Raw genomic sequence first — 12,287 nt, forward strand, 5'->3', positions numbered from 1 at the left:
ATTGATTAGTCCCTAATTTAGACATGTTTGATAGTTCTCTAGTGCCCTACCCAGCTGTCTCAAATAGAGGGCTGTCGACCAAGCATTCCTCTAGACTGATTTCATACAAACCTGTCTGCTTTGAATATTCCGTAACTGCTGTGAGGAAGCTATACCACACACACCATGCCATAAGCTAAAGCACAGCTTCAGCTCCAAAAGTCACTGTACCAGTTAAATATAGTTTCAAACAGTTCTGCAAGCTGGGCGCTGGTGGCTCACGCCTGTAATCCTAGCTACTCAGGAGGCTGAGATCTGAGGATCGCGGTTGCAAGCAAGCCCGGGCAGGAGAGAAGGTAAGACACCTATCTCCAATAAACCACCAGAAAACCGGAAGTGGCACTGTAGCTCAAGTGGTAGAGCGCTTGCCTTGAGCTGAAAGCTGAGGGACAGCGCCCAGGCCCAGAGTTCAAGCCCCACGACCGACCAAAAAAAAAAAAAAAAAACAGTTCTTCACCAAGTTCTTTCACTATCACAAACCTTGGTTTGACCTGAAGTCATTGCACCCGGTGCACCCAGGGGGAGCACTTCTCCTGGTGGCCCAGAAGAGGGCCACATATGATCGATAAAAACAGAGTTCTTTGAACATGGGATTGTTGTGATTGATGTAAACACAATCCCTCATATGCATGAAGGACTGTAAATGAAGTTCAGCTGCCTTTCGCTATCACATAGCTTTGTAAACTATTCAGACATATGTTTATGACCTGTTTGCTTTATTTTTCTATGGGGGTAAAATACCTCATAATACCTCCAACAAGTAGGATGTAAGAGCTCCTGCCTTGCCCAAATGCATCCCCCTGATGTAGAGTTTGCTCCTGAGGTACATAGATGCCTCAGCATCAGGGTATTCATACCAGATACCAGGAGAAAATATGCCTCACTACAAACTGCTTGCATCTTCCACTATACTTGGCTTCATGGGTAAGATGTCTGGGCAGATAACCACAGAAGACACTGAAACATGGCCTGTTTTGAATTTTAGATAAACATGTTATTTTGATGTTGATGCCCTTATTTTGGCCTTGTCTCTGGTTTGACCTGTCACCTCTGAAACATGATGGCCATTAGATTCATTTTTTTAAATATTTTTTATTTATTTTTTCTTTTTTATTGTGAAATACTGTACAGAGGGATTACAATTACATGGGCAAGATAATGAGTACATTTCTTATCAAGCATTGTAGCCTCCTCCTTTGTTTCCCCTTCCCATCCTCCCCTCGCCCCCCAACAAAGTCCTCCTCCCCCACCTCCCTCCACCAAAGTTGTAAAGTTCATTTTCAACATATGGACTTGTACATCTCATTGTTGCAATGGGTCCACCAGTATCCCTATTTAAATGATTTGTTTTTTCCCTTCTCCTCCACAAATTATACCAACATCAAATACAGTGAAACAGGGGTTATACTGTGGGGGGGGGACATACAAAGCAACAAAGAAATAATCTTATAAATATGTTAGAAACAATTGGATGAAAGAAAAAAATTTGAATACATATCTTAGGGTTCATTTCCTAACATCACCTTATTATCATTTCTGCTTGACTCATACATATAGTAGATATGGCAAATAAGGGAAACCATGAGACCTATGTTTCTTTGGGCCTGGCTTACTTCACTTAATATAATTTTTTCCAAGCCTTTCCATTTCCTAACAAATGGGGCATTTTCATTCTTTCTGATGGAGGCATAGAATTCCATTGTGTATATATACCACATTTTCTTGATCCATTCATCTACTGAGGGGCATCTGGGTTGGTTCCATATCTTAGCTATAGTAAATATGCTGCAATAAACATAGTCATGCTGGTAGCTTTAGTGTGCTCTTGTTTGTAAACATAGATTCATTTTAAAATGATAAATAAAAAATAGTTATTTACAAAAGTACCACTTAGCCAGGGGCAATTAAACCATCTACTCTTTCAGTGTGTCATAGGTGGTATTTTAAAATGTTTGACTCACAGCTTATAATAATATTATACTAAGCTCTATCCCACAAGGACTGGCTCTTGACATTTTCATGTAATTTTACCATTTTCTTAAATAATGATGATACTTAGGAAAGAAAAGTGACATGAATTAAATAGTTATTCATTATCACTTTTTTCCAAAGGTAGCACCCACTACCTTCAATAGAAAAGATATTCATCATCAAAATATGAACCATAGATCCAATCTCATTTCTCCAAAGCAGGGAGAGTAACACCCACGAATTATGAAGCAGATTTTGTAGGATATCAGTGGCTCACATCCATTATTCTAGGTTTTCTGGAGGCTGAGATCTGGGGACTGTGGTTTCAGTCCAGCCTGGGCAAGAAAAGTCCCTAAGACTCTTATCTCCAATTAACTACTAGAAAAAAAAAGCTGAAAATGGCTCTGTGATTCACAAGATAGAGTGCTAGAGTGCTACCCTAGAGAACAAAAGTTCTTAGCACCCAGATCTTGACTTCAAGCCCCAGGGCCTGACACTCTATATGTATATAAACATAAATACACATATATGTATATAATATATTGGTGTGTGTATGTACGTGTATATATACATATACATGTATATATGTATGCACATATATATGCATTATTTTCTTCATTATCTTGTGGAAACTCGTGTATATTCATTGTCTTGTGTTCAATTAAAAGACAAAAGTTTCATTTTAACAAAACAAACTACAATTTTCACAATTTTAAAAAATCATTGAAAACTCTAGATCTTCAGGAGTGGCTGTCTATAAAAAACACCATAGCTAAGATGTGGATCCAATCCAGATGCCCCTCAGTAGGTGAATGGATAAAGAAGATGTAATTATATATATATATACCTGTGCTTCTGGTAAAATGTGTGTTACCTTCCCTTTTGTAAGGAATTGCAAGTGCTTGGAAAAATTATAATAAATGAAGTAAGTCAGACATAAAGCAAAATAGGATACATGATATCCCTCATTTGTAAGAACTAGTGTATGTGTATGCTTTCTTTCCCAGTTGCTTTGTATATATGACCATAAAAATGAATCATATCAACATGAACCCCAATATATGGAAATAAGAGGCTGTTACAGTGCCCTGTATTTAGTTTTTTTCTTCTATTTTCCTTTTCTTCTTCTTGTTTCTCTTTGTTTTCAGTACCATGTGTTTTATATGTAACACTGTTCTATGTGTGGAAGGGAAAGGGAACACAGCAACAGCAGGAAAATGGGATGAACCAATGCAACATTGATGTTCACTTGACATTAGGTGGGATAAGAACAGTACAACATAGGGAAGGGATAGTGGGAGATAATGAGGGATTAAAAACAAATGACTAAAAACAAATGCACTCATTTCTGTAGTTATATAACTATAACCCCTTGGTGATCAACTTTTCAATAAAAACATATTTTATAAAAAAAAAACACTGTATAACCCATGCTTTCACTGTTTTTGATGTTGGTATAATTTGTGGAGGGGAAGGGAAAAAACAAATCGTTTAACTAGGGATACCGGTGGACCCATTGCAACAATGAGATGTACAAATCATTATGTCGAAAAACGAACTTTACAACTTTGGTGGGGGGGGATCGGGTGGGGGGAGAAGGGGAGTATGGGAAGGGATGGGAAGGGGAAACAAAGAGAAGGCAACAATGCTTGATAAGAAATGTACTCGTTATCTTGCCCATGTAATTGTAACTCCTCTGTATTCTCACAATAAAAAAAAATAGCAACAAAAAAAGAGAACACCTCAGTAACAGCCTCCAAATTGAAAATGACCTACATGCATCTATGTAGTTGTTCACAAGCAAGGTCAAGAGAAAATTGTCTAGCAAAGCTCTCTTTCAGGTAAAAGAAAATACATGCACTTTCCCAGAAGTATAGCACCACAAAGCCTGCTTTAAAAGAATGCTTAGAGAATTCTTTAAGATAAAGTACTAGCTGTCAAGAATAACTTATTCTATTACTAATAATAATGTTTACATGTGTGAAACTGAAAGAATAAGAAATAGCACACCATATCTAGAATAATTAAGAAAGATAACCATACTAGAGATGAACAATTTTACCCCAATACAGAAATACAAGTCAGATATATGAATGGTAAGTATAAGTAAATTGTTATTGCAATGGCAGAGCCTATAACACTAGCTACTCAAGAGAAAGAGAGCTAAGGATCACAAAATTTTAAGATGGCCTAGGCAAAAACTATGAGTCTTAAATCTATAATTAATCAGAAAAAAGACAAAAAATAGAAAGCCAATTGCCTCTGTATCAAATGGTGCTCAAAAGGCTGACTGTCCATATACAGAAATATGAGACTCTATTCCTATCTCATACCAACTCAAGATGAATTAACTTCAATATAAATGACAAAAATATAAATCATAAGAGGAAACCTGAGAGACATTGTTCTGTTCAATTTTTTTTCCAGATTTCATTTTGAAAAAGAGACACAAAAGTGAACAAATGGGATTGCAAGAACATAAAAATTTCTGCACAGCAAAGTACCAACACAATGAACAGACAATCTATAGAATGGAAGAAAATATTTGCAAGATATATTTATATCTAGTTATAAAGAAATTCATATAAAAGTATAAAACACTACTATTGAAAGACAAATATAATCCAATTCACAAAGTACTTGAATAAACATTTCTTTTTTTAATTTTTTTAAATTGTGAAAATACCATAAAGAGGGGATACAATTACATGGGCAAGATAGTGAGTACATGTCTTAGCAAGAATTGTTGCCTCCTCCTTTGTTTCCCCATACCATCCCTTCCGCTCTCTGCCCCCCCACCCCTACAACCCCCTACTACCACCTCCCTCCACCCCTCACCCACAACCTCAACAAATTTATAAAGTTCGTTTTTTGACATAACGTCTGGTACATCTCATTGTTGCAATGGGTTCACCTGTATCCCTAGTTAAGCAATTTGATTTTTCCCTTTCCCTCCACAAATTATATCAACATCAAATACAGTGAAAGCAGGGCTTATACCATGGGGGAAGTACATACAAAGCAAAGCAACAAAGAAATCATATTATAAACATGTTGGAAACAATCACAATAAAGACAAAAACATTTGAATCCTTATCTTGGGGTTCATTTCACCTAACATCAACTTGTCTGACAGTTTCTGTTTGTCTCAAACATATACTAGTTATTGCAAATAAGGGAAACCATGGAACTCATGTTTCTTTGGGCCTGGCTTACTTCACTTAATATAATTTTTTCCAAGTCTTTCCATTTCCTTACAAATGGGGCAATGTCATTCTTTCTGATGGAGGCATAGAATTCCATTTTCTTGATCCATTCATCTACTAAGGGGCATCAGGGTAGGTTCCATATCTTAGCTATGGTAAATAATGCTGCAGTAAACATAATCATGCTGGTAGCTTTAGGATAGTCTTGTTTGTGATCATTTGGGTAAATGCCCAAAAGTGGGATTTCTGGGTCATCAGGGAGCTCTATGTGAAGTCTTTTGAGGAACTCCATAGTGTTTTCCAAAGTGGTTGAACAAGTTTACACTCCCACCAACAATGAAGTAAGGTTCCCTTCTGTCCACATGCCCTCCAGCATCTGTTGTTATTACAGTTCTTGATTATAGCCATTCTAACTGGGAACAGGTGGTATCAGTAAATGGTGCTGGCAAAATTGGTTAATCACTTACAGAAAACTAAAGCTAGATCCTTATATATCCCCTTCTACCAGAAGCAACTCCAAATGGATAAAAGACCTGGGAGACAAAGCAGACACTCTGAAAACATTACAGGATGGAATAGGAGAAACACTAGGTCTCCTGGGCACAGGCAGAAATTTTCTTAATAGAGACCCAGAAACACAACAAATCAAAGAAAGGTTGGACAAATAGGATTGCATGAAGTTGCAGAGCTTCTGTATGGCAAAGGATATAGCTAGCAAGATCAATAGAAAGCCCATGGATGGGAGAAGATAGTCACCAGCCATACAATGGACAAAGGTTTCATATCTAAAATATACCTGGAACTCAAAAAATTAAATCCCCCAACAAGAAATGTTCAAAGAAACAACTGCCCAATAAGCAAGTGGGCTGAAGACCTAAAGAGCAACTTCTCTGAAGAGAAAAGAAGGATTGCCAATAGACACATGAAGAAATGCTCAACCTCCCTAGCCATAAAAGAAATGCAAATCAAAACAACATTGAGTTACCACCTCACTCCAGTTTAATAAACATTTCATTTTCAAAAAGACACACAAAAAATGGCCAACATAAATGAGCAAAGAATTCAATGTCTTTAGTCTTTAGGAAAAACATAATTAAAACCACAATGAGACATCACCTTATATGTATAATAATAGCAGTTATCAAAAGTAGAACCCATGTATAATGATTGTCAATGAATATAAAGATGAATTATAACTATTGTTAGGGTTGTGCAGAAAAGAGAAAATATGTATATTTTGGTGAAAACATAAAATTGCTCATTTTTAAAATGTGTATTGAAGTTCTTAAAACTGCAGTCAAGTATTCAATGCATATCCTACAAAATTAAGAAAAATGAGGAAAGAGGGGGAAAGAAGGGAGGGGTGATCATGTTCATAGATGCAACATTGACCAAGACACATTGTATTCATAAATTGCTTTGTTGAATGGTGATTCCTCTGTAAAAATATTACAAAACAATAAAAGAACAAATTTTGAAATCTAGAAATAGAATTATCTCAAATAGTTATCATTTTTGTGCTCTAAGCATCCAAAATGTTTGTTCTAGTTAATTAAAAATCTGCAACAGTTTTTAGAAAAATTATCATGATCAAATAATCCTGCTTCTAGATTTCACAAGAAAAATATGCTTCTTCCCTGAAATTCTTGCATAATTCACAAGAGTCAAGTGATTTAATCAAACTATGTGTTTTACAGATTAATGGATGAGAGTAATTTACATAAGTTTAAAATGGATTAGATAGATAGATAGATAGATAGTGCTAAAAATAAAATACTGTCTTTGAGAGAATGTGGATGAAATAGTCGATTATCATCATAAGTGAGAAAAGCCAAGTACAAAACTTAAGACCACATTTGAAAGTTAAAAGGGTGTTAGTTACTAGGAATTAGGAGTATTTAAACAAAGGGGGGAGGATGATTGAGAGAACAAACATTCAATTAGTCATTGAATTTGATTTTTCAGCTATAAAATATTTTGCACGACATGAAACATATAGTAAAAATGTATTGTATACCTTAAGTTTGTAGATAAAGTATACTATAAGCAATATTAGCACACATAGATATGAAAACAAGAATTGAGGTTAAAATATACCAATTCACCAATTCACATTACTACATAGTGTATTTATAGGCCATGGTATTGAATTGCATAAAATGCATATTTAAGATGACAATTTCTCAATTAACAATTTACAAACTGTAAAGATGAATAATTAAAATCAGTAGAGAGGTGATTAGATGTAGATTAGAAATAGAAACAAGAACATAGGAGTAATCCGGTTACATGTACACATACACATATGTGTATGTATGATTTCGATACAGCTAAGTTCATTACTAATAAAAAGTGACATTATGTATTGTTAAAGTGGATAAATCTCAAAATAATTACTTTGTGAAAGAGAGTTGTTAATCCCCAGTGGCCAAAGATAAAAAGATGCATGAGGTATCCAAACCTACAGTTTCAAGTGTATTTATATTTCTATTAGCTACATATTTTGTTCTATATGTGAAGATAAAATTGTGTTTCTACAAATTCATTTCTTGAAATGCACAAAACTACATACTATTTTAAGATTATGTTGGGGCTGCAAATCTTTTACTGAAAAGAAGTCTTCTGAGAGCTCCTTTGACTTCTGTGTTTCTCAGGCTGTAGATGATGGGGTTTAACATTGGAGTAATTACCCCATATAACATGGAAACGAGTCTGTCTCTGGCAGGAGAATGTTTACTGGAGGAGGGGCGGATGTAGGTAAAGATGGTTGTCCCATAGAATAAGCAAACCACAGTGAGGTGGGAGGCACACGTGGAGAACGCTTTGCGCTTCCCTTCGGCTGACCGGATCTTCAGGATGGTGGAGATGATGTAAGTATAAGAGATCAAGGTGACCAGGAAGGCACTAATACCCAAGATGCCACCTACCACTAAAACAAGCATTTCTGCCATGTAAGTGGAAGAACAAGACAGGGCCACCACTGGCGGAATATCACAGTAGTACTGGTCAACTCGATTCGACTTGCAGAAAGACAGGCTGAAGGTGGTCATTGTGTGGAGAAGGGAGTTGAGGAAACCAGCTGTCCAGGTCCCAGTCAGCAACTGCACACATCGAACCTGGGTCATGATGAGGGTGTAGCGAAGGGGAAAACATATCGCCACATACCGGTCATAAGCCATGACAGCAAGCAGGAAGACCTCAGTCCCAGCTAGGGCCACCAGGAAATAAAGCTGTAAAGCACACCCAACAAAAGAAATGCTGTGGTCCTCTGTCAAAAGGTTCCGGAGCATCTTGGGAACTGTAGCTGAAGGACAAAATATGTCTAACAGGGACAGATTTGCCAAAAGGAAGTACATGGGAGTGTGAAGCTTTGGCTCTATAGTAATGGCCAGGAGAATGGCCCCGTTACCCACCAAGGTGATCTGATAGATGACTAGAAATGCCACAAAGAGCGGGTACCGCACTTCAGGAAGGTCAGAGAGTCCAATGAGAATAAACTGAGTCACCGTTGTAAGGTTGTAGAGGTCCATCACTCCTTTCCGCCACAGTCTGTCTGGGGAATTAAGCCAACAAGCACAGATTAGGGCCCAAAACCAAGAAACTCAGTGATGGAGATATTCTTAATAATGACAATGTGGCTGCTGATAAACTATGTTAGCTAACTTTACTTGGAGACTTCAGTTTATACTACTTCCATTTCAAATATCTGCTTTACTCATGATATTTTTTTCTTATTCATCCTTAATTCATTTTCAGAATGAATCTTCTTGAGTAACTAGAGGCCCTGGAAACTTCACCTGCCAATCATTTTGAAGCATGTAATGTTGGATTTTTTAGCAGTGGAAACTGATGGGGGATTTCACATATGCAGACAGCCACTGGCTTCATTCTGATGATGCCATCTTTACTTGTACAGATTGCACTGTCTCAATACTAAATGCTTAAGTTGTGCATTGTGTATTATTTATCTTATTCCATACTTAGTTTGTTTGCAAAATGTATGTATTTTAACACAGTTACAAATATGTAACTCAGCTTACTAATATAGTCTTGTATGTGCATATACTTTGAGAAATTTATTTTAGTAAATATACTCAAGATATAATGTATCATATATTATCATATATGATATTATCATATAATATCAAAAATGTAGGATTGTTATGTCATCACTTCAGACTATCTCTATTTGGAAGCAGTAAATATGAAATACTTCTTGATTTCATTTCATATCTAGTACTAGGATTTGAACTCATGAACCCATGTTTACTAGGCTTATTTGCTTGACTGGCTCTTTACCACTTGAGCCATGTCTTTAGACTAGTTTTTTTAATTATTATTATCTTTTACTAGTTGGACCAAGCAGTTGTGATTCAACAAAATAGTTTATGAATACAAGGTGTCATAATCAATATTGCTACTTTAAGCATTTTCATCCAGCTGTCATTAGCCCAAATTATTACTATTATTTTAGAAATTGAGTCTTACGGACATTTTTGTCCAGCAGGGCCTTGTACTATGACCTTCTTGATCTCAACCTACTGAATAGCTAAGATTACAAGATTGAAATACACACTCTTAAATATAGACATTAGAATTTATCTTAATACACCATATAGTTGTAATGCTGAGTGAGCTGTTCAGTAAAATAGTTTAAATTCTGAAAGTTAGTAAGATTTTGGCTTTTTTTCTGTTACTTTCTAAACAAATTATTTTTATAACACATCTTGAGAAAAAAATCACAGGTAAAACTAGATAACAAAATACAAGGAAAATATATATTCTATGGTCTCCCTTGTTCTTATTTTTCTTAGTGCAAATTCTGAATGTTTTCATTAATTTAAATATATAGAATAAATAATGCAAATCACACAAAATTTGCATAAATGGCATGAAATTATTCTCTGCATCCTTTTTTAACTATCAAGCTTTCAAAAGAATTACTGTCCGTACTGGGGGAAGCCAGACAATGGTGGCTCATGCCTGTAATCATAGCTACTCAGGTGGCTGAAATCAGAGGATCATGGTTCAAAGCCAGCTTGACTTGAAACTCTTATTTCCTATTAATCACTAATTAGGTAGAAGCGGAACTGTTGTTCACATGGTAGAGCACAACCTTGAGGAAAAAAGCTCAGGAACAGCACATAGGTTGAAGTTTAGCCTCAAGATCAGCAAAACAAATTTAAAAATTAAAAATATTAAAGAGTATTACCTGAGGGTGTTAGAACACTGAATAGCACACATCTAAAATATCATCACTCAAAAGCTTAAGGCTTTAGGATCATAAGTTCATGTGTAGACTACATAACCAGACCCTGTTTCAGGTCTAAGAGACACAGAGATTTAAAAATGCTCTTATGATACTCATGCTTTCCCTGCTTTATGTGGTCACTGGTATAAACATGAAATTATGAGCATTAAACCATGCAACCATCATAAGGGATGTGTGGCTAAAACCTCCCACTGCTAATGAAACATTGTTTTCCCAAATATTATCTTGCATATGGTCAGTAACAAATGAACTGTACAGGAAGATTTGCTGCTCAGAAAATAATTAACTTAAGTTTCAATACAGAGAAAAATGTCATTAGCTAAGTACACACAAATATACCATAAGCAGATCTGAAACCTTAACATAATTAAATTGTGTTTTCTTAAAATACCATTATTGAAAAATACTGCGTTTCAGTTTTCTTCAAAAAGGTTAAGTTACAAACAAAACAATTGAAGCAGAAAGCAAGATGACCCACACCACATCTTACTTCAGTCCAGTAACAGCAAACATCACTTGTATGTAGAACACTTATTAGAATTTAGTCTATATATGTTACACATTTTTCCCTTAGGAAATATAATAATGAGGGTTCTAGAGGGATTATTCCTTTCTTCATAAATCCAATCCTAACAATAGAGATATATAATCAATTCAGTGTAAGTTTTAAGTAATGCAAAATTATATGAGTATATTTCTTATAACAACCTATGGTAAGGTGCAAGATATTTTACTAATCATGTGGCAAAAGAAAGATTGAAAAAATTACCATTACTAAGTAGCTAATGTTTCTGTCTTCACAGTAATAATGAATGCAAAGCATGACTATATTATCATATTTTTATACACCCTCATTTCCTTGGTACAATAGCAAACACGAGCAAAACGTCTATTCACTGTCAAAGTTTCTTTCAAAACTGTGTCCCTTCCACATGAAAAACTATGCTGCTGAGCAACTTAGATCCAAAGTGAGTAAAACTGAAAACTCATTTGAATATGCACATCCTAACTTACTTTTGTAGTATATACATATACATGCATATGTATATAAATTTAGTAGTAATAAGAATGCTTGTCTATAAATTCGATACACCATATCCAGGCTAGGAAAATAGAAGTAACTTTTTTACTGTTTTTTTTCTATATTTTTTTGAATTGGGAAATTTCAAACACAAGTATTAAAAAGAACATAAGAAAGACATGGATGAGGCCAGGCACAAGTGGCTCATGCCTATAATCCTAGCTACTCAGAAAACTGAAGTCTGAGTATCACAGTTCAAAGCCATCCCAGACAGGAAAGTCTGTGAGACTTTTATCTTCAATAACCACTCAGAAAACCAGAAATGGCACAATGGCTCAAGTGGTAGAGCGGTAGCCTTGAGCTAAAGAGCTGAGGGACAGCATTCAGGTCCAGAGTTCAAGCCCCATGACCTACAAAAAAAAAAGACATGATTTATTCACACCTATACCTGTAATCTTGCTCAACATTCATGTTATTGTAGAAAGAACAATGACAACTGAAAAACTGCTAGATATCTGGCTCAATGGGAAATGGACTCATTACCTTGCTCATGTAACTGTAACCACTCTCTATAGTGTCTTTACAATAAAATATCTAGATTAAAAATTTTAAAAATAAATTTACTTCATTGTTATGATAGAGGTGATGTAGAGAGGGATTACAATCACATGAGTCAGATGAGTCCATTTCCTTTCCTACAGTGTCATCTGTTGCATAGTTCCATTTCATCAAAATCCAGTGAGCTCCACTGCTGCATTTTTTCACCATGTTTCCCTCT

The 12,287-nt window shown here is 35.6% G+C and overlaps 1 protein-coding gene across 1 annotated transcript; it reads right to left on the reverse strand.

The window, feature by feature from the left end:
- Window positions 1-7,798: 7,798 nt before the first annotated feature.
- Window positions 7,799-8,746, reverse strand: LOC105985070 (olfactory receptor 5V1-like). Its single transcript, XM_013015481.1, has one exon. The coding sequence runs from the start codon at window positions 8,744-8,746 to the stop codon at window positions 7,799-7,801; it is 948 nt and encodes a 315-aa protein (XP_012870935.1).
- Window positions 8,747-12,287: the final 3,541 nt, after the last annotated feature.

Source organism: Dipodomys ordii, unplaced genomic scaffold (assembly GCF_000151885.1).
Source record: "Dipodomys ordii isolate 6190 unplaced genomic scaffold, Dord_2.0 Scaffold27, whole genome shotgun sequence".
NCBI classification, from domain to species: domain Eukaryota; kingdom Metazoa; phylum Chordata; class Mammalia; order Rodentia; family Heteromyidae; genus Dipodomys; species Dipodomys ordii.